The sequence below is a fragment of the Hakea prostrata genome, chromosome 9 (genome assembly GCF_041222555.1).
Source record: "Hakea prostrata isolate BN-2017 chromosome 9, UWA_Hpros_2, whole genome shotgun sequence".
NCBI lineage: Eukaryota > Viridiplantae > Streptophyta > Magnoliopsida > Proteales > Proteaceae > Hakea > Hakea prostrata.
In genome coordinates, this window is record NC_142608.1 from 64,348,605 (window position 1) to 64,374,049 (window position 25,445).

Genomic DNA, 25,445 nt, shown 5'->3' on the forward strand with positions numbered 1-25,445 from the left:
CTCAACTTACAAGTTTGCCAAGGAGTGGTGAGAGAGGTTGGATGTGGCTAAGTCATACTTAGAAAAAGCTACAAAGAAGAAGAAGTGGGCTGAAAAAGATAGACAACCCGCAAACTTTGAAATAGGGGATATGGTCATGATGAAGCTACTACCGCAACAATTCACGTCCTTGCAAAATGTGCATAAAGGATTGATCCGTCGATATGAAGGACCGTTCAAAGTTGTGAAGAAGGTGGATAAGATTTCCTACCAACTAGACCTCCCACCAAAGCTCAAGATCCATCTTGTCTTCCATGCAAGTATGTTGAAGCCTTACCAAGGAGATGCGGAGGATTCTAGTCGTGCGACTTCTACAAAGGCACCTACAAGCATAACATCTTATGACAAGGAGGCAGAGTATATAATAGTGGATCGAGTAATGCGCAAACGCGAGGTGCTTCCGAGTCGAGAGTATTTGGTGAAATAGAAGAGATTGTCCGAGAGTGAAGCAAGTTGAGAACTGTAAAATGCATTGTGACAGTTCCAATAACATATAAGGAGGTTCCACGATGAGGACGTCGACGAATTAAGCGGGGGAGAATGACACAGCCTGAATTATCATGGCATGACCCAATTTGTTATGGACCCAATGGTATAATATTAACAGGCCACATATGGTCTAGCCCAATTTAGCAAGAGTTATTAATGGGCTACACTTAATCTACATTCTAAAAAGAGAAGAGATTCTAGAGAAATCTTACAACTAGAAAATATCTTGTCTCTAGAAATGTTCTAAGAAATATCTAGATTTACTAAGGTGTTCCTAACCATTAGATTATAGATACTTGTACATAATCATAATCATTCATGGTATCATATCTCACCTATAAATAGGGGAAGGAACCATTTGTACAAACCATCAAACAAGTGATCAATACAAGTTCTCTTAAGGTTCTCTTTGAAACTTTCTTCTACTCTCTTTAGTTGGGTTTTTTGCTAACTTAATGCAAGTAAGTGCTAAGTGCCGGCGCAGTTGGCTTAGTTAAGAACTAAGGCTGTGACATAGAGCTTGTATGCATCCGAATCTTTGACACAGAGTGCAACACATCAAAGTTGAGCCTATCGTGCCGTGTAAATGGCCATTGTCAAGGCCAAAAACAATAAACTGAATGAACAGCCAGAACGGACAAGGACAGTATCTAATTAACATTGTATCGAAGCATTTCAATTACTTATAGTTCACCAGTTAGTACTTAGTACGATTACAAACTGTAATGCACCAGTAAAATAATTGTCACTGTGACTGATCTTATAATCGACATTTGCAGTTTGACTGGGGAAGGGAATAAAGAACTCTGTCTATATGAATTTCATGTTGTAAACAGAAGCTCAACTAGCCACACAGGAGTGACAGTGTTTATGGAACTACAATGAACAAATCCAACAGCCTACAACAACTTTGTTGTTTTAACATTTGGCGTCAAGAGCTAACTTGGAAGTCTGGTGTTACATAGACAAACACTCCCAAGACACATCCCGACCATGTTCCACTACTCAGACTTCGACTCCTTAACAGCTTCAGTGCTGCTTGGCTTTGGAACCGGTTGAATCCTAACATAAGGGTTTCTAGTCAGTGTCTCTCCTCTTAAAGCAGCCACATATCGGTCATTTGTGTCCTCTTTCCGCTGGAGCTCCCCGAGGAATTCAGCCAGCCTTTCCTTGTTAACTTGTCCCATCATCTGATTCACAAGCACAAGAAAATAACCAAAAGCTTTAGTAATTGGCAATAGGGAAGTGCATCATCAAAGAATAGGGTCTATTATGATGCTAATGATAATGGGAAACAGGCAGTTCTGAAACTATGAGTGCTATTCGAGTTAAAATAGTATCAAGGCTGTTCAGCGGAGGAAAATTTGCCAAATCTTCACTTCTATTATTTAATATCCTATGACACATTCATAATATAATAGCTAATGACAAATTCTATTTAACTTCACAAAAAAAAAAAAATTCTATTTAACAAAAAAAAAAACAAAAAAAAGGAGGCAGAGGGTTTAATACGTATTAAAAGATTATAGATCGTTTTTCTTTTGGGTAATCAAATGATTATAGTATCTCATCCACCATAACAAAATAGTAAGCCTCACTCAGAGTCACAGCCAGAACGCAAATGACTTTATCCATTAATCTAGGCAAATCAGAGGAAATCTTTCAGAAACATATTTATAATCAATGGAAATAAATTCACTGCATTAGCAATAAAATGTTAGGTAAATTAACTGGATATTATAAATCCACAGAGCCTGAACTTTGTCATCAATTCCTTTCCGATGAACCACAAAACCATTTTCAACTAGGAGTGTTAAAAAAAGACTTAAGTTCCACGTATTTCATCAGTTCTGTGATATAAAGAATGATGACAGATCAAGGAGCAGCTTTGAGACGGTCATTGCTACAGAGATTCTGCCGCCACTGCTTCATGCTGTACTTAGCCTTTTTAATAGGGGAAGTTGATATAGATCAAGGTTTCTCCTAGCAAGTCTACCAAAAGAATGAGTTAATTTACATTAGTGTAAACTAGATCCAGAAATATAAAAAATTAATCAGTTTGAGCAGTATTTGAGGTTATTTTTTTACTAACTCTTTATTCAGAGGGATAAAAACTCTACCCCAAAAAAAATTAAATTTGGAGAGGTAAAGAAGGGAAAATCATTCATGTTCATAGATCAAATCTTTGTTTCTTGGTTAGTGGGAAGCCCCTACTGAGTAGCCTATGCTAGAGTTGATTACGTTAGACTTTTGATAGGTATTCCAAGGCTAATGTAAAAAACATCTCATTCATAACAGACAACCACTGTTTGGAGTATTCATTGCTTCAGCAGACTACATGCAGTGGCAAGAGGCAGAGGACCTCACTCATGGATTTAGGACTTATCAGAGGAGACACAGATGTAAACAGCCACACATCAAATCACTGAGCCTAGATGTCCCTTTTTTAACTTGTGTGACTAGATTTTCTATTTTACTTGCTTCTGTGGAGTTTGTTCATTGTTGTAGTTCATTTATTCACTGTCAAACTGTTCCTTTAGTAATGTTGTAATGGCATCTCACCCTTATTCCTTTCCTACCAGTCCCAATTATTCCACTTGTGGCTTCAAATAAAATCCTCAAACAAATTGGAGACTTAATAATCATGTATGGTTAAGCCGTATATATAGAGAGCAAATATTTGCCCAACAAAAATAGAGACTTCTCATTACTAAAATAGAAATTAAACTTTGCTGACATATTTAGCTAAGATTCTCAGCTATAACAAGAACTGAAACTCACTAATACTGAAACTAGAAATCCAGAGAAATACAAACTAATTATGCATGAATAAATAAAAGCAATAACTGTTAAAACAGAAACCAAACTAAGCTTCTATACTCCCAAGAATCTCCATGGAATCTGATTTTGGGCCCCGTAAAACTTTCAAAAAAGAGGACTGCCACACAAGACAAAAATTGGCTAACACATCTCACGTGAATGGTGTTTTGGCCCTTCTAGAAGACCTGTGGCTGGCTTGACATGGGTCTATCCAAAGCTGGTTCCAACTGCCCATGTTTTACATCATTGGTAGTGACTTATCACTTGATCCAATACCAACTCACAGAGTCACAGGACAGCAAAGGAAAGTACTGACTCCTCAGGTTTCCTTAATTCTGATTTTCTCCTCTGTACCTTCAGAGTTGTGTTAGTAGACCTTCCCAAATCCAAATTTGCACAGATCATAGACAAACCATACATATTCAAGGTCTCATAGATTCATTTCCAGACACTACATGCATGCTGTTTTTGGCGCTCTTAAAAGGAATTATTAACAAGGCTACTCGAATAAAATTCTGATCCCACTGAACCTAATGCAACCCTGGGTCAGTGTTTTGGAATCACTACCAAAGTAAAGAAACTCTAAAACATAAGAAACAAATAGAATTCTCAAGTCAGAGCCAGTGGTAAAAGGAGATTAAATACTCTGAAACTCAGATCCAATTAAAAGGAGAACCGTCTCTGAGTTTGATTTAGTTCTCAGTTCCAGCAAGGTTTGGGTCTAGAGCTTTGAGGGCAAGGACACACAGAGGCAACGAACCTTACTGGGGGAAAAGGTTAGACAGACAGAGAACAGGAAAGATCACATTGATGACTCTGTCTCCAACTAACATATATTCTTATAAGGAAAAATGAAACTGGAAAATAACTCAAACAAGGAAAACTGACGACTAAATTGAATCTCATATGTAAATCCAACTCTGAAATGGATACAATGCAATAACAAAAGCATTCCCACAACACTAGACAATCCCAGCCAACTCCCCAACAACAACAACAAAGTCAGCCTTGTCCAACTAATGAGGTTGGCTACCAGGATGATGGATCCAAATAGTTAAATGTAGGGAAAACAGAGTTCTAGCTAGAGAAAGGGAGGGGAAAAGGAAAAAGTAAATACAATAAGGAAAATAAAAATTAAAAAACAAAGAAACTAAGAGAAATGAGAGAAAGGCAAAAGAAAAACCAAAAGGAGTTTTTAAAAGGAGGGAAAAAATAAAATAAAACAAAGATGAGAAAAAACTACGAAAGAGAAAGTGTTAAGAACAGTGCATCAAACCTTCGGAGATTGGCGATCAAGATCCTGTCTCAGGCTTGCTCTGCCTCTGGATGTGAGAGGAATTGGAGTACATTCAACATGATCCACTCCAAGAGGAGCAACCGGTTGGGAAGCCAACGTCTAAATGATCTGGTGTTTTGTCACTATAATATGAGGTTGAAGATACAACATGTTAGGAAGCAGGCTGAGAATAGTAGGCAATACATCGATCTCGATGATATATTTGAGGTGGGCATAGATGACCAAGATCCCCTCACTCAGTGGATGTTGGACAAGGGTGAGCCGGCGTTGGACCAACCTGGAGGGAGGCCTCACCCAGAGCTAGCTCGAGCTGTAGCGGTTGATGTGAATGAATTTATGGCCTCTCGAGAGGGTCAGGCACATGCAGAGGCAGCTGCTACTATTGATGAGGATTGGATGATGGCACCAGGCACGCAGGAACGGCAGGATGACGATCCATATGACACACTCCCTCCTAGTCAGACTGTGAGGGATGATGATGATGATGGTGGTGGTGGTGGCGGTGGAGGCCTTGAAGAGTGTTTGCATATTCCACTACCAAAGACACATCAACCCCCATTTAGATACACTGGGGAGATTCATTTCACACATGCCACCCAGGATTATGATCATGGTGGTGATCAGCACCGTGGTCGTGAATATTTTGATACAAGGCCGAGCCACCACCGGAAGGGGAAGGGGAAGGGGAAGGGCCATGGGAACCAGCAACAGCACAGAGGTGGTTATGATGATGTCACCCTCCTGCACAAAGCTTACGGTTCTTACGATTATATATCCTATGGTTCTTATGTTAATCCTTTGGATCCGGTAGGCAACTTAATAGGACTGATGGGGTCCTTGAGCTTGGATGAGTCCGTAGGCTCCACATCGGTTACTTGGCCTACCGGTATATATGGCATCCCTCCTTCACATGGACAATACGGTATGGGTATGGGTATGGGTATCCCCTTTAGTACTTCGTATTGTGGGCACTCACAAGGCGATAGCCGCGATACTTACTATGACCATGGTCTCTCGAGGAGGCCAATGTCTATTAAGGAGTCCATGACTTCACAGTCATTGGCACCAATAGTAACATCATCAAGCATGCAACACCTTCCTTGGCCCTCTTCTCACTTCCCTCACATGGGAGTTCTCTTGGAGGCGGAGGATGACCGCTATAACGCTGCAATTGATGATTATCTAGAGTACTATCAGTATCGTATGAGATGGGATCAATATGTGAGTTTGTTAGAGGATCATTGGAGATAGCACAGTCAAATGGAGTTCGATCCACCTAGGCACAGTACTTGGAATTGAGAGTTGGAGATTTTATATGATTGGATGACTCTATGTACTTGTATAATGAATTGTAGACTTTAGATGATTTGGTTTGTATGCGTTTTCAGATTTCTAGTTTCGGGGCTTTCGCCCGCATACAGTCGGACATGGGTTGATTAAGAACATTAGTCTAGGTGATGTTTTAGGTCAAAATAACACTCTCAATGTGTTTATTGGCCTCAAATTAGGCTCCACGTCAAATTTCAGGCAAAAATGACCCCAAATGCCCTTCGAAACTGGGGGTCAATTTTTCACTGAACCCCCTCAAAAAGTCGCCCGACATGTCGACCTGTGTTGCCGTGTCGGTGCTGGACCTTGGGTCATATTTGGTAAGACCTAGCCTATACATGTCCTTCCTCACCACTGCGAATAAGGTTATTTTAGGTCTGCCGCTTTAGCTCCTCCAATAAGGATCATATCACTCCTCTATGGTGGTGTGCCACTATGCCTCTGATGAATATGAACATACCACCTTAGACAACTCTCTCAATAAATTATCATGATAAACCTTTTTCGGAGTGAAGCTGGTTCATATTTGCACAGATCTCAAGTAAACTGAAATCATGTCCACTTTCCACATTAAATTTTTGAAAGGAGAGTATTATACTCATGAATACGTAGGGTGAAAAGACCGAGGGATAAAGGTGTCTCTAGTCTCCCTAGCGATGCACAAGACTCAATTGTAGACCAACATACAAAAAGTAAGGATGAGGGATCAACCATGTCCCACCACTCTTAGGTCCCACAAATTTTCACTCAAATGGTATAATGTATAAACAATAGTTTTACATTCTAATTACCAGTCTAGAAGCACCTTTTAATTCAAAACTAGATCTTTATTCCAAGAACGCTATTTTTCTTCTTCAGTGAATGTAGATGGGGGGGATCATCCAGACATTTCAAAGAATATATTTATGTACCATAATTCAAGACTATCACTAATCAGTTGCTAATATGACCATCTAAGCTTCCTTCAGCACTTAAAATTACTGTCCACAAACAGCAACTAGGTGTTGAGTGGAAACCATAGCTAACTTTTTACCTTCTGCATGCTGTACGCATTTCTGATTATAATCACCACATACAAATAGGGGTTAATCAGAAAACAAACCCCATATATTTGATTTAAACTTCAACTAAAAACATAAACTTAGCCTAATCAAAACTAAATGGGGTAAGCTGCATGGATAACCAGAAGCAGCAGAAATTAATAAGGGAAGAAGCATATAACAATAATATAAACTTCAGGGAATTGACCTGACTTAGGAACAAACAGCATCATAACTGAGCCTTCAAGACAATCTCATTCAATCTGCTATTTTCTAGTCTGCACTACTAACCAAGTATTTTATTTTTAGGTTCTTTTTTTTTTTCTTTTCTTTTTCGGGGGGGGGGGTGCTTGAAGCGACTAGTAATCAAAGTGCGAGGTTTTTTAAGTATCCACAGCACAGTCCTTTGACAGATCCTTTTCTTATTCCTTCATCAGCTGTTGAAGTTATATCCTCTGAAACTGTACAAAGACATATACAACTGAGCAGTGCATTGCTGTCCCTCCAAACTCTATGAGCTCCATTGGATGATTTCAAATTCTATCTTCCAGTATTAGGGAATTGAATAAATGAATTTAGTACAGACAAGTGGAGAAGTTCTTTGGGAAAAAAGGGAGTGGAAAAAAAAATTACAAACTTCTACCGAAGTTTCATTCTGCTAAACTACTCTACCCTTAACCCAATTATATTCCCAGAAACCACAATCTAAACTAAATCTGCAAACTAAAATTTCAAGAGCCACACAGTTCCTGTCTCCATAAGGTTACTCCATCGCATCCTAGAAGTTGCGGTTTTCAGGTGGGGAGCAACCTTTTCTACACGGTGGTGATAAGACTATATACACTATAACCCTCCCCAGTCTCTGCAGTGGTGGGACTGTGGAAACCTCATGCACTAGGTATGCCATTTAGCCATGACTCCAACAAACATAAATAGTGTAGAAGGAAAAGCATCAGATCATCACAATCTAACTAAATGAAGTCACCTGCATGGATTTTAGTATTCCAATCAGCTCTTCTTGATGTCATGCTAGCAAGAAGACCTAAGCTAAGCCTGTATTTCTTCACCACTTACCCTAATATTATCTCAGGCTTAACACTGATTCTTTTGATTCCTCAATCATAATCAGGTAACTCCTCCAATCTAGGGCATCTAAAGCCTCCTTAATATGGCCATACCACTTCATCAACTCTCCTTAAGTTTATGATGTATTGAAGCTACTCCTAACCCAGATCAATTAGGTTCATTCGCTACATTATCTTTCCTAGTTTTCTTACTCATCTAGTTCAACATCCTCATCTACACAAAACCAAGTTTATATAAATGGCACTTCTTCACAGCCTAATGTTCCATCTGACAGTCTAATGATAGTCCTATAAAAGTTTCCTTTAAAGGGGTACATTAATCATCAATATTCTGGTCAGACCTCTCCACTACCCTATTTTAATCCTTTAGGCAACATTGACATATATGCCACCCCCTTGTTTACCATTGGTCCTAAACAGCAAAAGTTGCGGGATCTTCTACTAATCAATGTTCACCACTTCATCATCCACTACAAAATGGCAAATTTAGACACCACTGTTTGATCTTACTTCTACTTATCTCCAGACCTATTGGTTCCAACATTATTCTCCAAAGTTCCACTTTAGCATTAACCCCTACTGTCTCATCTAGCAAGAAAATATCATCTGTGAAGATCATCCACAACAACACAAGAAATAAGAATTTATGGCTGATCCTTAGTGTAGCCCATTTGACATTGGGGATTCACTACCTTGCCCCCACACCCCCCCCCCCCCACCACCCACCCCCCACCCCCGGGAAAAAAATTCTATTCCAAGGGTATTCACCACATCAGCATACATTTGTTCAATTATGTTTATATCTACAAGATACCCTTCTCTTCTCTAGAATATTCCAAAATTAAGTCTGTAGGCTTTTTCCAGATCTATGAAGACCATGTGAAAATTTTTCTTGTCATCTCTATATCTCTCCATGAGTTCCTTAATAAGAAAGTCGCCTCCCTTGAAGATCTTCTCCAGTGAGTTTCGGTAATCCTCTCCCATAAATGTATGTTGCGGTATCTTGTCTAGGCCTGTTGGGCCTTTGCCCAATTTTTAGAAATCATAAATCCTATGCCATATTCATCATTCAATCGTGTAATCAACAATGCCAAGGCTAAGCAATATCTTATAACTTTTACAACATTGGAAAGTTTAAATTAAAAGAAATTAAATATCAACATGACTTCCACAACTAAATTTTTTTTCCAGTATTTTAGGTTAAACTTTTACCAAACGTATTCACAAATGCGGTCTTTCATGTGAATCACACTTTACACACAGGAGATCCATCCAGGGGATAGAATGATTATAATTGAGAAAATAAAATTCATATTTAAGTATGCTAGAACAAAGAAGGACCTTACGAATGAAATAAGATATTGGATAAATAAAATGGTTTAGGCAAACACATATTTACAAACGCTTCTATAGAAAATTAGAGATTTTTGAAACCCATAGGAGATGGAGAGGACAGCAGGGAGGATCGCAGAAAATGACATTGTTACCATAGACTCGGGTCTGGCGTTCTTGCGGAGTTGAGCTTCGAGCTGCTCGTTGCGTGAGCTAGTGAGTTGCATGACACAATAGCCGATAACGCCAGGAACTACTCCACACACCGTAGCGAAGGCTATGAAGAACGGCTTCGAATCCCGAGTTTTCCGAACGATCCACCGCCATGACTGACTTTTCTCCCAAAGGAACGACATGATGCTTCCTTCCTGTGCCTCAACTCTGCTGCTCTCTTTCTCTAATTTATACATGCCTCCCGTAGGGACAAACTACTGAGGACATATTTTGGGCCTAATTGTTATTCCACAATAAACCCAATGGGTTTTCTTTACGGAAAATATTCTTGTAGCCCACATTAGGCCCATTAATTGTTTGCTAGGGTTGTTCTTCGTAGTTAGGATTTTTATTTGTAGTATCTACCAATGGCCTAGATTATGCCACGAATTCAAAATAAAATCCAACGGTGCAGTTTCAAAGGTCGGGTTTTAGTTGAAATATAAATTTTTGTTGTTACATTATAAGGGTTTAATACTTTATTGATTTACAAATTCAAATCCCTCCATTTACCCGACTCTTAAATCTTTCTATTTTTATTTTTGCCCTAACTTGAAGATTAGCATTTCTAGAGTTCCATTCTTCATACATAGATGGAGGGTTTGGAGTATGTATGAAGGGTTTGGAGGCGGAAGCAATAGAGGCGGTGCCGCGGTGATGAAGGGGGCGAATAATCATGGCAAAACAAATCTAAATTGTAACGAACAATTTAGAAATAATCCTCCTTCAAAGTCGAAATCAAACGAAATTGGAAGAAAAAGCAAGTGCTGATGAAAAAGATGAATTCATTGATGACAAAGAGAAGAAGAAACCACAAAGAAGTGTTTGCCATTCAGAGGGCATGGAGAATCATTACAAACGACACCCTTAAATTTGAAATTGAACCACAAACCCTCCCAATGACCAAATCAGAGCCCTTCACATAGGTTGAAACAAATAGTTTAATGAATTTCTAACATTAGACTAGGGTATGGGAGAATGGTCGATTTTGAAGAATGGAATTCTAGAAATACTAATCTTCAAGTTAGGGCAAAAACAAAATAGAGAGATTGGTGAGTCGGGTGAATGGAGGGATTTGATTTTGTAAATTAGTAAAATACTAAACCCTTATAATGTAAAAATAAAAATTCATATTTACAACTAAATATTGATTCTGCACCATTGGATTTTATCTTGAATACGTCATAGTTATTCATGCCCATCACATGTCAACTCAAATCGAGTCATTCACTTTTTCTTTTGTAAGTAGAAAAAGTGATCATTAATCAACTGATCACTCACTTCATTAGCTGATGATGTGATCACGAATTGTAACATGTGCTTACATATGGGTACTTAGTGCAAATTCTTGTTCTTTGTTCAAGGAGAAGAGTTTAGTTGGGTATAATGGCATTGCATGTGATCATATGGGTAAGATGTTGTTTGGCTTTAGTCGTGGTACAACATCACAAGATGTTCTCACTATAGAGGCAATGGCCATGAGGCAAGCTCTACGATGGGCACAAGATTTTCAATTGAGTGAGGTGGAGATTGAAAATGATAACCAAGCACTAATAACCATTCTTGAAAAAAACATCCTACTGAGCCCCTTGGAAGGTTTTTCCCCTAATCTCAGATATCATGCGTATGGCTAGTGCTTTTGTATGCATATCCTTCAATCATGTGCCCAGGGAAGTGAATATAGTTGCTGATACATTGCCTAAGGAAGGTGTGCTTTAACTCAGGAGGCTTTTATTTACCTACACATGCACCGTCTCGTCATGTTTGATGACTTATTTTATTTGATGTTTTAAGTTTAGGTTGTAATCGTGGCTTCTCCTTCTAATAAAGTTCTTTTCCTACCCAAGGTAGTGCAAATTCTTTGTATTTGTTTGTATTAAAACAGAGTACTGTTTCTTAGTGATAACATGCATGATCTGCATGACTGCATCGGAATAAGAATGAAGGTAACAATTAAGAATGAATTCAGATTGAATAAATTATAAAAATAATATTAATCTAGTAACAATGCTGATGATCACTGTTGCATGCGTTTATTCTTTCATCTCCGTATCCTTGAATTTGCAATTAAATCTTTCGCAGGATGCCGGCTGATCTTGTTAGGGACCTTACGGCTCTTGCATCCGATATTGGGAACCTCTGTTCACGGTTATAGCGAGGCATTTGTCTTCCATTGCCACTTTGTCTAAAATGAGCTCCATTCTCAAAGATGTCATTCACGGATTGCCAATTCCATGATAATCCTGTCTCACCCTGATCACCTTCTCTCCATGTCACCTGTTTTATTTTTGAATGGAAATCGTGTTTTTGAGAAGGATCGATGGAATTGAAGTAAATGCAGTCGGAAAAGAATTCTTCCAAGCTAGAACAGTCGAAAATAAAAGCAAGCTAGCGGTGGATGTTTACCTTTTTGTTCCCAGATTTTGGTGCTATAAAGAGATTGGCTTCGCTCCTAATGCTGGGGTTCATGCTTCCTCCGATGGCATACTGTGCCCAACCTTGGTAAACATTGTTCACTACATGTGCATACCCATGGCGGACCCTGCGGCCCATGCATATTTTAATTGTGTAAGCAGCACGTTATTTCAATTTTCAAAACTGACGGAGAGCTAGATATATATATACATGGAACATGAAAGACGCGCAAGTATATATGTAGCTTAATTAGCTAGCGTGAGGAATTTGATCACCTGGGCATGCGTTGATTGCAATTGGGACCAAAATGGTTGAAGACCACAGTTACCTTCATGTTCTTATCCTGAACAAAACTATCATGGTGACCCAGAAGCATCACCTTGTCATGGTTCCGAAACCAGTTGTTTGAGATGGTTATATCAGTAGAGCCTCGTGTGACGTCAATCAGACCATCTTGACACTCATAGAAGGTGTTGTGATCAATCCAAACTTTCGAAGACCCAACAAGGCGAATTGCATCACCGTCAACCTGTTGTAGTTTCAACATTTTTCCTCCAGGACCCATCACTTCACCAGGAGTTTGGGAACTGCAGTGGTGAAACCTCAGGTTATGGATGATCACATTGCTCACCTGCAAATATTGTTAAATTTATTATGTATGTTATAATTAGGAGATATGAAAAGTGTAGCCAATTAAGGTTAAGATGACTCCCAGTGAAGGCCAGGCCGGAATGATTATTGATATATATATATATATTTATAGCTTACCCTATTGAGCAAGAAACAAGCTCCATGAGCAATTTGAACATGGACACCACGGCCATCGATGGTGGTGTAACTGCCAACAATAAGCGGTTTTTGGAGTTTGATTAGCATATCCTTCTGGAAGGTAATCCAAACCTTCCCAGATCTAATTTTTGTCACTCCGTACCTCAAAGTCCCAACCTTTGGGTCCAACGGATCATCTGTTGGGTCTGTCACTTTGTAATAAGTTACCCCAACACCAATATTATTAGTCATTTTCCCTGCAAACCCTACTGAGCATTTAGCAAGTTTTTGCCTCTTGTTTCGCCAATTAGGGTCCTTACGCCAGCAGCGATCGATCACGTTTGAGGCAAAGCTGAATTTTGCTAGAAAGATTAGAAGAATGACAATTGCAAAAAGTCGTATGTTTTGGGGCCTCATCATGGTTTTTAACCTGGTCGAATATCAAAATATTGATCAAGAACCTAGCTTTAAGAAAAAGCACTGAAACCAGACAACCACAATCCTGATATTTTGAATGAAACTTTGCAAATTTGAATCCAAGCTGTAATGGTGTTGAGCTCTGAGGGATGTATAGAACAAAGAAGACCTGAACTTATATACATGGCAAAAAAAAAACAAAAACTCACTAAGTTTCTTAATGCGATCCTTAATAACGTATAAATTTCTTCATTTAAGAGTTGTAAGTTATTCTTATTAATTAGTAATTAAGAGCCTATTAATGTGGTGACAGTATTAATTTCTTCCTTTAAGAGTTGTAAGTTATTTTATTAATTAATAATTAAGAGTCTATTAATGTGGAGGTATTTCAATTAAAAGAAGACGATTTCAAATTCATACCGACACTTCTTAGTGAAGAAAGAGGTCAAAGATTCGGCGCTTCTGGTGGTATATGTTATAGTTCCCACCCCCTAAACAAAATTGTCACGGAGCTTCATCTTTCTTTAAAGAAGTTGTCCCCTCTAATTAATCTACCAAAATTTTTTTACGTCTAATTAATATTTGTATTAAAACAATATTGTGAGTTTTGATATTATAACTTAACTTCAAAACTATAATACATTTATCTATATAAAATATGTGTGCATTTCAACTTGTTATTTTTAAAGACAATACTTGCATGAATAGGGTTGATGGATGTTTTTACATGAGCCCCCTCCATTTTCATGGGAAACAAACCGCACCCTCTCTAAAATCAAAACATTACAAATACCCCCTCGACTGTTAACCCCATTACTTAGGACTGTTATATAATTTTAATATGACCATATTACCCTCAAATATGGTAACGTTTGAACTTCATTTTCACGAGTTTTTTACATGAGCCCACTCCATTTTCATGAGAAACAAGGTGCGCCCCTTCTAAAATAAAAAACCTTGCAAATACCCTCTCCACCGTTAACCCCGTTACTTAGGACTATTAAATAATTTTAATATGACCATATTACCCTCAAATATGGTAACGTTTGAACTTCTTATTTTCAAAGTCATGCCACCTCACTCCTCACAGTTACTCACGATGCCTCATAATCTGTCATCATCACTGCCAATCAATGCCCACTATTACCACTGGAGGAACATTTGAGGAGAAGAAAAATTGCAGGAGAAGAAGAAAAAAAACAAGAAAAAAAAAATACAAGTGAAGTACACACTGCTTCTCCTCAAATATTCCTCCGGTGGTAATCGTGGGGGTTGATTGTCAATGGTGATCATGACAGATTACGAGGCATCGTGAGTAACTGTGAGGAGTGAGGTGGCATGGTTTTGAAAATAAGAAGTTCAAACGTTACCATATTTGAGGGTAATATGGTCATATTAAAATTATTTAATAGTCTTAAGTAACGGGGTTAACATTGGAGGGGGTATTTGCAAGGTTTTTTATTTTTTATTTTTTTTAGAGGGGGTGCGCCTTGTTTCTCATGAAAATGGAAGGGGCGCATGTAAAAAGATCTTGAAAATGAAATTCAAATGTTACCATATTTGAGAATAATATGGTCATATTTAAATTATTTAACAGTCCTAAGTAACGGGGTTAACGGTGGAGGGGGTATTTGCAAGGTTTTGATTTTAGAGGGGGTGCGGTTTGTTTTCCATGAAAATGAAGGGGGCTCATGTAAAAAACTCATAGTTTTATTTTGGCCATTTACGTGGTAGGGTGCAGTTAATATAGGTGCCAATGAAATGATTTATATTAGTTTAAAGATAATAAATTTAGGGAAACTCTTTATGATTTAGTAAGATAGGCAATGCAAACACACTTTATTGCTTTCCTTCTTGTCTGCCCTATTTGCCTTTTCGATAATGAATCATATGTTGGGGGGTTACTATGTCTTCATTGTGTTACTTGTGTTTGTAGACGGGCTCCAAAGGGTGATGAATAAAGTGTAGGGCTCGAGAAAATCTTTTAGGATTGTATGGGCTGGTATTTTCAGAAAGTTACTTATATGATGTTGGGAAAGTGGTTTAATTTTCTATGTGAGAGTTGTAGCTTACGCTGGCTAGCTATATAGCTAGCACTTCCATGATTTCTTTGCATGTAAATCTCTTTCCTCTTCAATACAAGAGGCAGGGGTAGGAGTACTGGGGTAGTGCGTTTTTTCACATGGAGAATAGAGAGACAGAGTACTCATGCAGTACTCATGCTTATTCGCCCCCAACAAATTAAGTTTTCTTTTCCCATAACTTAATTCGCAATGAATTACAACAAATTTCTTCTATACAATTTGAGGGAGACATGAATAATAAGGTATAGTTGTAATCATTTTGTATATTCAAATTATATGCCCCCAATGGTCTAACCTGTCTGTATTTCCATGCTTCTACATTCACATAAGATAGTGAGACGCACAGTCACAACTGCTCGCATCAGACCTAACAGTATGAGACCCTCACATGTGAGTGTGAGAGTATGCATGAAGGCACATACAGGTTAGGGGTAGAGGATCTGAGCTCTCATTCTACTCCAAGCACATAACAGATGCTCTTGCCAAATCATTTAACAATTGTGATTACTCACATACTGATTTATACGTTTCCACCAAAGAAAAAAAAAAAAAAAAAAAAAAAAACTGATTTATACATCACATTCCTACTGACTGGCTTTCTCACCCCGCTAGCTTAGATCAAGAATTAACCCTTCCCCTAGGAGCCTATATATGTTACATTAAAATAATACCTAATGTTAGTTCCACAGTTGATGTGTGACTCCAATTCCTTGTGAGCACATTTTTATTATAGCATGATATCTTTTAATTACATGCCAGATCATATTCTTTCCTTGCTTCTTGTGGAATATTATTTAATTGCACTTCTTTATAAATATTTATGATATCAGCTGCATGCCATTGTATTATGTATGAAACTTGTCTACATATGCTTGCTTTTACGCGGTTTATGTTAAGTCAGATGAACATGTAGACCCAGGCGTAGCTTTTACATTAATAACAATATTTAAGATATTAAATTAACAATAGTATCTGAAAAAGAAGAAAGATAATATACATTAACCACAGCTAGCACATGAAAGAAATGAAGAAAATTTAAAGAAAAAAGAATCTGCTATTCTCCCTTGGATGCTGCTACGTACGTTGATCTGATGAAACTTAATTGAGAGAAGAATCTGTAAATTTGGCTTTGCACGCAAATCATGGCCGACATTCCCCGAATCCAGTGCTTATGGCCAATTCTCCATGCCACGCACGCTTCTTTTATCCTCTCTAATTATAAGATGTATGGGAATTAAAGAAAGCATGACTTTAGAACTCTCTTGATGATTGATAGTGGATCTCGATCGATCTATCCGCGCGGTCCATCCCCTTGTAGTGAACAATTAAGCAAAGTTTCAATCAAAACAATATTACATATGGTCAGCATTTTTAACTCAACTTTCTGTGCTTAACTATATATGTACGTACGTATATAGCTCGATCGATCTACTACTGCTCCTTGCTCTCTGGGGTATCTCTGGGGTATGAATTATGAATTGAAAGAACCCCAAAGAGTAATTGGGATCGGAATAATCTCTTTTATTTCTTCATGACTTGGAGTTAGGGAATGGAGTGATCAGCGTTTGCCAGGGACTGTTGGGAAGTAAAGGGTCTTTCGGCAAAAGCTAGCCCCACCACCTGCAGTCTCCTCTCCCTCTGGCCTCCACATTCTGAGAAAGAAGCTATCACATGCATAAATCTTACTTAACGGTTTTTTTATTTATTTTCCTGGTGCAATTATACTTGACGTTTCTAACATAGAAAGGATATATATATATATCATCTACATTTATGATATGTGAAAGACATTCATCCAATCGTTTATTAATGTTTCTCTGCAGCTTGGGGGGTGGGGGGTTTCTGTAGTCTAGTCAGGTTTTACAGCAGCTGTGACTTGTGGCTGTTTGGGAGAGAGAGAGAGAGAGGGAGGGAGGGAGTTGGTTTTCTGCAGTTAACTTTACATCTCCCAGTGGCATGAACTGAGTTGTGAAAGAAATACCAGACACAGTCACACAGGGAGAGGGATGGATGTGAAATACCAGAGAGAGACCAGTCAAAGATTGTGTTGCGTGTAATCATTAAAGGGCTTAGGGTGTCTTTAACTAAACAGAAATTCATATTTTAAAAGAAGAAGAAAACAAAAGGCAATACAGGAGGGGAAGAAACAACAGTAAAGAAGAAAAAGAAAGAGCCGATGAAAAAGCAAAAGAGGGGGCCAGTGTGATTGCCAGGTAGACTAGTTGGCGATCAGCTACATAATATTGTATATATCAGAGACTCAGTCAGTCAGTCCATCCCCAACTGATAATCATCATCATCATCATCATCATCAACTGTTGAATGCTAAAGTGTTCTTTCCCTCTTAGAAGTTAGAATATAGAAAAGGAACGTATGGACCCCACAAACCACATTCGTTCCGCGTCCATTTTATGTGGCCCACCATCCAATGTATCAATCTGGGCATTAGCTAGCACACCAATGTTGGAGCATATATAGGTACAAGTCCTCTAAACCCAATACCAGGCCAGATAATTAGATGAACTAATTACTGAAAACCCCTAGATTTCAAGAAATAAAAATTTAAAATAAAATATTAATTGAATTTATAACACAATGCATGACAACTAACTCCCATGGGCATTAATGTATGTAGCTTCATAATCAAAGGATTAAGCAAAGTTAATGACACAGTACGTAGTGATACTTTAATCAGAGATCTATTATATAATATTTATTATTACCTTAGGTTAGGTTACAAGTTACAACCATAAGGGCCCCATCGATCTGCTGTTGCCACCTTCAAGGCAGAAAGAAGGAATCCATCCATCCCATGCGTTGTCACTCCCAGCGAACTTTATTCATGTTAGAGAAACAGTGGATTATTCCTTTAAGAGTAAATGCCATTGTATTCTACAATAAATAATTGTTAAAAAAGTTAATAAAAACTATATATAAAAAAGAGGATTATAAATAATTTTTAAAGAAAGATAGCATAGTATTGCGTGTCTGTGGGATTGGACGGTTCATGGCCCACCCAACCTTTTTAGGAGCCTCTGTTTTTGTAAGTTTCTGAGCAGACAAAAGCAGAGAAGCTTCTTATCCTCTTTGGGGGGTTTTCAGTTTTCACACAAAATCACTTGCATAGAATCTACAAAAACCTCTCACACCATGCTGATGTCATAACTCATAACAATATATCACTGTTGAAATAACACCATGATTTAATATCTTAAAATACTTTCAAAGAATAAATATTAGGGGGAACTGATCTTAAGCACTTGGAATCCCATCAGTCACCTTAAGAACATATTGATCTGACGGGCAAATATATATATATGAGAAACATAATCTAGATCTCTTGGTTCCATACATATGATGAAGATCATATTTTTCTTTTGAGAATTTTCATGTAAGATTATTATTATTTTAATGGGTTTTTTTTGTGCCCTTGAGAAATAGCAAACCAAACAATTAAACGCCATGTCTGTTGTTTCTTTTGTCTGTGGTCCAAAAGCTCCAAACAGTAGGCTATATAGTTAAATGTCATTCAAGCCTTCTTGTTCAATGTGATTCCCTCCACTTCCCTTGTACTCATTCTCCTATCATTTGCTTCATCACCTCTCTCTCTCTCTCTCTCTCTCTCTCTCTCTCTCTCTCTCTCTGCTTCCTGTTTGTAACAGTACTACAAAGAATGGCGCCTGTTAGTCTCCCTCCTGGGTTTCGATTCCATCCGACAGACGAGGAGCTTGTTTCATACTACCTCGATAGGAAAATCAATGGTGGGACAATTGAGCTTGAAATCATTCCAGAGGTTGATCTCTACAAATGTGAGCCATGGGACTTACCAGGTACGAATGATTGCTTTCTTTATGTTATATATATCATCCCACATAAACTTCAAATTAACTGTGTTCCAGAAGCTCATTAATTTCATTTCGTATAAATGGATTCCATATTCATAAATTTGTTACTGTATTATTATGTCGATCGTTACAGATAAATCATATTTACCAAGTAAAGATATGGAGTGGTATTTCTTTAGCCCAAGGGATCGAAAGTATCCAAATGGGTCAAGAACTAATCGAGCAACGAAAGCTGGATATTGGAAGGCGACAGGGAAGGACCGGACGGTGCAATCTCACAAGAGAGCAGTTGGTATGAAGAAGACATTGGTTTATTACAGAGGCCGTGCTCCTCATGGCATCCGCACCAATTGGGTTATGCACGAGTATCGTCTTCTTGACTCCCTCTGCCACAACAGCAACCGATCACCTTTCAAGGTATAGATAGATCATGAATCTTATATATATATGCTTCTTTCAAACTCATTTGAAGTTTCAGCTGAGTGAACTAGCAGGGTTAACAAAAATAGAAAACCGCCCTGAAAATAAAAGCAGTTCGTATAGGAATTTTGAAGCATGTGATTTGCTAAGATAGCGTAGTATTCAGGAACGGTCATTTAACAGTCCTTGAGGATCTTGAGCAAAAGAAGGCAGTCGTCAGATTTAATTTTTCCTGTGAACAAGTGAATGGGTTTCAATCTTTGCAGTAAATTTGCATCAAGAAATATGGTAGCTCAATGATCAGGGTGATAACTAGGACTTCCATGGATTCTTGGCATATAATAAGTTTCTACCATAGATTGATAGAAGAAATGATTTTGTTACCATATAAACCAATCTTTTTTTCTTTTCTTTTTTGGGTAAATACTATATATAAACCAAATCGAATTGGTTTCAAACTGCAGGATGGTTATGCACTATGTCGTATATTCAAGAAAACAATCCAGCAAACCAAATCTGCAAAGGATGATGAACAAAGTAGCGTGGCGGATCTTGATCAGAAAGAAACACGAGGAAGCGGTTCAGGTTCAGATGATTTAATGGACGACCCAAGCATCTCCCAGATGAGGATGAAATATGTTGGAGAAGACAACTATGATCAACAAGATTATTCAAAATTTCCTTCTGCTTCTTCCTCGGAAGTCACTCAGGGAACACCTATCGACAATGGCAACATTACAGACGATCTAAGTGTTCCTTTTGCATCAGATGAAGCAAATAGTGCCACGAATATTTGCTCGGTCAGTGTGGAATGTTCATCTAATCTAACAAAGGTACACTCTTTTCTTGGGCATGATAAAAGCATGCATATTTTTATTCCAATCAAAAGAAGCAAAAAGATACCATATGTAAAGGATCTATCTAGTTACTGCTTAATCAATTAACTGGAAGCCTGGTAGGGTCACCTTTGAATGGGACATTTTGAGAAATAATAGTTAGTGCCTAACTTTAATGGAGGCTTCTTGTTCACAATCATGGATTTTCCGGTGAGGAAAGAAAAAAATTTGATGCATGGCATGGTCTTTAATTCCAATATGGACCTAATTGAATGTGATCTTACCCATAAAGTTGAGTAGGGTTTCCCTCTGGAGATGGGTCCTTCAGTACTGGGTCTTTTGAATATTTGGGGTAAAGTAATAAAAGTTGCACTTAACGCCCTTTTCAAAGTTCTCCTTTCTCCTAAAAATCTCTTGACTGACTCCCATCTCATTCACCACCATATTCTACTACTTCTTTTCTTATTGAGATTCGAAAAACTGATGCAAGCTGATGCAAATAATGATTCTTTCTCTTTTTCATCATGTTTATTCAGTTTTTTTTTTCTCCAGATCTTTGTCACAGTCTTCTTTTGGGGCCTCTAATTTGAATTTGTTTCTCTCAGTACTAGTGCTTTTTTGTAAAAGGAATTAATGAATTAAACTCCTGTTGATACTCTTCCAAAATTTTGTTGATGCAGGATTTAACAATGCCAAACTACACATGGTTACAGCACCAGCTCTCTTATCCACCCTTAGCATTGGAGGATTTCCCACAGATGGATACAGTGGAGACCAAGTCATCCTCAAAGCTTACTATCGATGAACAAACATTAATGTATGACAAGTATCATATGTTAGAGGATATCCTCTATCTCTGTTCCTCTCAGGAGAACCACGAAGCTCTACCCTGGCCAGATTACACCCATTTCAGCCATTCAAAACTGGGTGACATACAACTACACTTGGATGGTACAGGTTCTACTCTGAATGATAAATGAAGGAGCAAGTAGAGGATTGTTTGAGAATAGTGAAACTAGCCATTAGTTATCATTAAGTTGACATGGATGACTTCATGACCGAGTGATGTATTTACACTTTTACTTAATTACAAATACTGTAATACTACGTACGATTCATTGGGATATACATACTAAAGATGTTTCTGTATGGAATAATAGAAAGTAGAGAACATTATGATCATCTGACAGGAAATTCAAACGAGGTTGTAATTTGATGGCTTTCATTGGTGGAGTGTGTTTGTTTAGTCAATAGATATTCTTTTCCCCCTGCTGGGTGGTGTTCAAATCTCACATCTTCTCAATTTAATATGGAAAAATTAAAGGATTGAGAAAAGGAATTTAAAGGAAGTGTTTGTGGTTAAAACCCAAGGGCAAGAAAATGGGAACAATAATTGTACCACCAAGAGAATAGCTGAATAGGGATGTAAACCTAAAATATTCTTGCACCAATTATGGGCCAATTAGAACGCAGTACTTAACTAGGGGGATTAGTTGAATAATGGATTAATTGAAAATTTTATACCTCTGCCGTCGATCTTTCACCACTTAAAAGGATTTTTTATTTTATTTAATTAAGTCCCAAATTTCTAGTTCGTTTGAGCTGGTCCAAGCTAAAAGGGTTTGATCACCACATTGCATAGCACAATTTATAAGCAACGGTAGAGGATGATTTAGAGGTGAAGCATATATCAAAATTCTAAACTTAGTATTAACTGTCAAGGAAATTTGGTGGGTGGGTTTTAAAGACTAGTACTTCCTTTCAATGTATCGGGTCCATCACGGATATTAAAAGATTGACTCCATCTGAATAGTGTAGCTAGCATTAACAATTGTGGTTGGGACTTGGGAGTGGTAGAAATTAAGCCGAAAGATATATTGAGCAAAACTATTTATCTAGCCTCAAATTGGAAACAAATGACATAGAAATTAAGAATAGAGAAATGGGAGGAATATACAACTGAATACTCAAAATAGTACATTGAATTGCCATCCAATAGATGAGAACAAAACTAGAAGATCTACTCCTACTACCAAAGACTAAACTCAAATTCCATCCAATTCTCTTTCCAATTTCTTTTGCAATTGAATGCTTATACAGATTGGTATTAAAATAACCATATATCAATGCTTAGGCAATTCGATCTCATAATTCCTTGAAAATGACCAACTCGTATGTAGTTTCCACACTAAATGAAAACTTTTGAAACTAAATAAATAACATTTACAAAACAGTTAAAATATGATGAATTGATTGGTTATAAGCCTTCAATATATATTCATTTCAATGAGGCGTGAAAGTAGAGAATTGGCCTTGAAAATTGAGTAAAGCTCGATATCTCGTATAGAAAGTATGCTGGATCTCCTTCATCAAATGACCATAACTCCTTCACGTCAACGACAAATGACTCTTATCTTTTGGGTTGAAAAATAGACTTCAAGACGTTTCCATCTATATAAAACCTCGTACTAAATGCTTCTAAATTTCATATAGAATTCAGTACAAAATTGATTGATACAAAACTGGTGACTGTTTAATTAGCTACTTCTTATTAATTACTTGTAGATGTTTTATTTAAGTTTGTGGGCCTAGTGATTATTTTGTTGGACCTAATTAAGAGATGCTCCCACATCAATGTTGTTTACGAAACTTTGACATGCAATTGACCCTTGGTATGGGGACTGCATTTTTCTTACCGAATCCATTATAATGTGAAGTTTTTCTTTGGTTATACTTTCCTCCCTCCCTGCTGTAAGTTGATATTACGTACAAAATATTCATCCATAACATGGACATAAGGATTTACAAGAAAAAACATTGACATAATTGGGAAAAGGTAATACTATTCCAGACAAATTGCCTTTGCCTCCTCATAGATTCTCCAGTACTTCCATCCTCAAACCTGCACAGCACAACCATGGTCTGTCTTCTATTGGAGTCGACAATTAGCTAGGTGACACGAACAAGCAGTGGAAAAGGCAGTTAAGGTAAATTAATGCCGCCCAGAGAGAGACACAGAGAGAGAGAGAGAGAGAGAGAGAGAGAGCTGTCTATCATGTACAAGCTAGCTGTAGTTCGATCCCCATGCGCATTCGAACAAATAGATTTCTGAATGCGTAGTAGTGTGAAGCTTGATCATAAGAATACAAAACCCCACGAGAAGAGAATACACACAAATTAAAGAGACCTAAAAATCCCATGCAAGCTGATCCATGGGACTCGGATTGCAATACATCCCACATGACATCATTGTTGACTCCATAAGGTCAAGATCAAAGTCGACGGAGCTGTTATACGAAGAACCAATCTGCATGTCCTGACCAACACCACCACCCTTCACTTCGTTGTTTTCATTGAACTGATCAGCTTCATACACCTCCTGATCTTTCTTTTCTTGCTGTGATATTGGTTGCATCTCTTCCTGCTGCCTTGGGGGATCAAAGGGTAGTTCAGCACCGTAAGCAGCCCACTCGAGATTGTCATCCAAAAATCCAAGCCCAGATGGGAACATTGGAGTTGAGGAGATGGGTGTGTTCTCAGTAGACGATCGACTAGCAAAATCATAAGAAACCTGCGACTTTTGGGTTTCTACAGTCCAAGAAATATTGGGGTTTTGGTATTCATAAGAGGGAATCGATGTGTTTTCATGGAATGAAGTTTGAATTTGAGTAGTAGTAGCATTATATGCAAAAGATGGAGGAGGGGGAGGCAATCTGATAACAAGCGAACTTGTGTTCATCGGTAATTCATCTCTCATTTGTGAAGAATTCAAAGAGAAAATTGAAGTGGGTTCTTCTTGGTAGATATGAAGATTGTTGCATGCATTGTTAATTGTAGTGCTGTTAATCTTATGAGAGGGGAGGAGATTGTGAGTTTTTGGATCCAACCCTTGTGCAATCATCTTTTTCTTAATGCATGAGTTCCAGAAGTTCTTCACCTCATTATCTGTTCTTCCTGGTAGATGCTTAGCTATCTGGGCCCATCTGTGGGAAAAAATATCACGGGATTTCAATTCCTCCGATGAGAAGCTGGGAAATGCGGACAAATTAATTTGATGGGTTAATGGGATGTTAAAGAATAATTCACACAAACCTGTTGCCTAGAATTCTATGAACATCGATGATGGTTCTTTCTTCTTGCTCAGAAAAAGAACCCCTCTTCAGCTCTGGTCTGAGATAGTTAATCCATCTCAGTCTGCAACTCTTTCCACACCTTTGCAGCCCTGCAACCTCAAACCAATCCCATTTTATTAGAGCTACATGGAGAATAATTGAATGGAAAGAAGAGAAGATGTAACCCATTTCATTCTGACCTGCTAGTTTTGGAACAGCACTCCAACAACCGTGGCCATGAGTAGTGATGTAATTCACTAGTTTCTCGTCTTCTTCTGGAGACCATAGCCCTCTCTTAACCTTCTGTTTGCTACAGCAGTGATGACCCATTTCAAACTACCACCTCAGCTGTTCCAGCAGCTAGAGAGGCTTAACAAGTAGTGTTAGCCTTATCTTAATTATATATATTATCCTTCTCTCAAACCTTGACTCCTTGGTTGCACACAAGAAAGATTTTCGAGTTTCTAAATATTACTGTAACTGCGTAGATATTTGTCACCACGCATGGTGATAAATACATAGAATCCATGGGTTGATGTGACACATATATACAATGATATATGACAATATTAGTCACATATCAAATATCAGTTTCGATTTTCCAATTCAATTATTTCCTTTCCATGCATGCTTATGGCATACACCACACATACTCCTATCTACAAGCAATGGTACCATGCACTCCCTCTATTGTATTTTAATGACTTATTCTGGAATGTGAAGAACTCAAGTTGGGTTAAAGTCTGATATGGAATATAGAGAACCATGCAATCACTTTCTTGTCCATAAAATTTCATTCCCATTTAAGTTACCAGGTAACGTAAATTATACTATTACAAAAACCAAATTAATGTCACGCACGTATTGATAATATTAAACACTAAATTAGCTAGAGGAAAAGGGG

The 25,445-nt window shown here is 37.9% G+C and overlaps 4 protein-coding genes across 4 annotated transcripts; 1 reads left to right on the plus strand and 3 right to left on the minus strand.

The window, feature by feature from the left end:
- Nucleotides 1–1,156: 1,156 nt before the first annotated feature.
- On the minus strand, nt 1,157–9,796 carry LOC149006094 (centrosomal protein). The gene is made up of 2 exons (XM_089169196.1): nt 9,587–9,796; nt 1,157–1,718 (listed from the first exon to the last, which is right to left on the minus strand). The coding sequence occupies exons 1-2, from the start codon at nt 9,785–9,787 to the stop codon at nt 1,530–1,532; spliced, it is 390 nt and encodes a 129-aa protein (XP_089025322.1). The 5' UTR covers nt 9,788–9,796; the 3' UTR covers nt 1,157–1,529.
- A 1,915-nt stretch (nt 9,797–11,711) lies between these two features.
- LOC149006095 (Pectin lyase-like superfamily protein) lies at nt 11,712–13,163 on the minus strand. Its single transcript, XM_089136042.1, has 4 exons — nt 12,828–13,163; nt 12,335–12,690; nt 12,051–12,186; nt 11,712–11,921 (listed from the first exon to the last, which is right to left on the minus strand). The coding sequence occupies exons 1-4, from the start codon at nt 13,077–13,079 to the stop codon at nt 11,712–11,714; spliced, it is 954 nt and encodes a 317-aa protein (XP_088992168.1). The 5' UTR covers nt 13,080–13,163.
- Nucleotides 13,164–18,954: 5,791 nt separating this feature from the next.
- Nucleotides 18,955–21,643, plus strand: LOC149006096 (NAC domain-containing protein 54-like). Its single transcript, XM_089169428.1, has 4 exons — nt 18,955–19,158; nt 19,307–19,590; nt 20,058–20,426; nt 21,110–21,643. The coding sequence occupies exons 1-4, from the start codon at nt 19,002–19,004 to the stop codon at nt 21,407–21,409; spliced, it is 1,110 nt and encodes a 369-aa protein (XP_089025554.1). The 5' UTR covers nt 18,955–19,001; the 3' UTR covers nt 21,410–21,643.
- Nucleotides 21,644–23,151: 1,508 nt separating this feature from the next.
- Nucleotides 23,152–24,890, minus strand: LOC149006097 (uncharacterized). Its single transcript, XM_089169620.1, has 3 exons — nt 24,742–24,890; nt 24,522–24,651; nt 23,152–24,412 (listed from the first exon to the last, which is right to left on the minus strand). The coding sequence occupies exons 1-3, from the start codon at nt 24,869–24,871 to the stop codon at nt 23,617–23,619; spliced, it is 1,056 nt and encodes a 351-aa protein (XP_089025746.1). The 5' UTR covers nt 24,872–24,890; the 3' UTR covers nt 23,152–23,616.
- Between the last annotated feature and the right edge of the window lie 555 nt (nt 24,891–25,445).

Bases quoted from the DNA above. Each gene is read 5' to 3' on its own strand.
- LOC149006097 (XM_089169620.1), bottom strand. From the start codon at position 24,871: ATGGGTCATCACTGCTGTAGCAAACAGAAGGTTAAGAGAGGGCTATGG. The intron at 24,652-24,741 runs GTCAGAATGAAA...TTGAGGTTGCAG, and splicing joins TGCTGTTCCAAAACTAGCAG to GGCTGCAAAGGTGTGGAAAG. The intron at 24,413-24,521 runs GTTTGTGTGAAT...TTTTTCCCACAG, and splicing joins CATAGAATTCTAGGCAACAG to ATGGGCCCAGATAGCTAAGC.
- LOC149006096 (XM_089169428.1), top strand. From the start codon at position 19,002: ATGGCGCCTGTTAGTCTCCCTCCTGGGTTTCGATTCCATCCGACAGAC. The intron at 19,591-20,057 runs GTATAGATAGAT...TTCAAACTGCAG, and splicing joins GCAACCGATCACCTTTCAAG to GATGGTTATGCACTATGTCG. The intron at 20,427-21,109 runs GTACACTCTTTT...TTGTTGATGCAG, and splicing joins GTTCATCTAATCTAACAAAG to GATTTAACAATGCCAAACTA.
- LOC149006095 (XM_089136042.1), bottom strand. From the start codon at position 13,079: ATGACTAATAATATTGGTGTTGGGGTAACTTATTACAAAGTGACAGAC. The intron at 12,691-12,827 runs GTAAGCTATAAA...CAATATTTGCAG, and splicing joins CTTGTTTCTTGCTCAATAGG to GTGAGCAATGTGATCATCCA. The intron at 12,187-12,334 runs GTGATCAAATTC...CATGGGCCGCAG, and splicing joins TGCAATCAACGCATGCCCAG to GGTCCGCCATGGGTATGCAC.
- LOC149006094 (XM_089169196.1), bottom strand. From the start codon at position 9,787: ATGTCGTTCCTTTGGGAGAAAAGTCAGTCATGGCGGTGGATCGTTCGG. The intron at 1,719-9,586 runs GTAACAATGTCA...CTTGTGAATCAG, and splicing joins ACGCCAGACCCGAGTCTATG to ATGATGGGACAAGTTAACAA.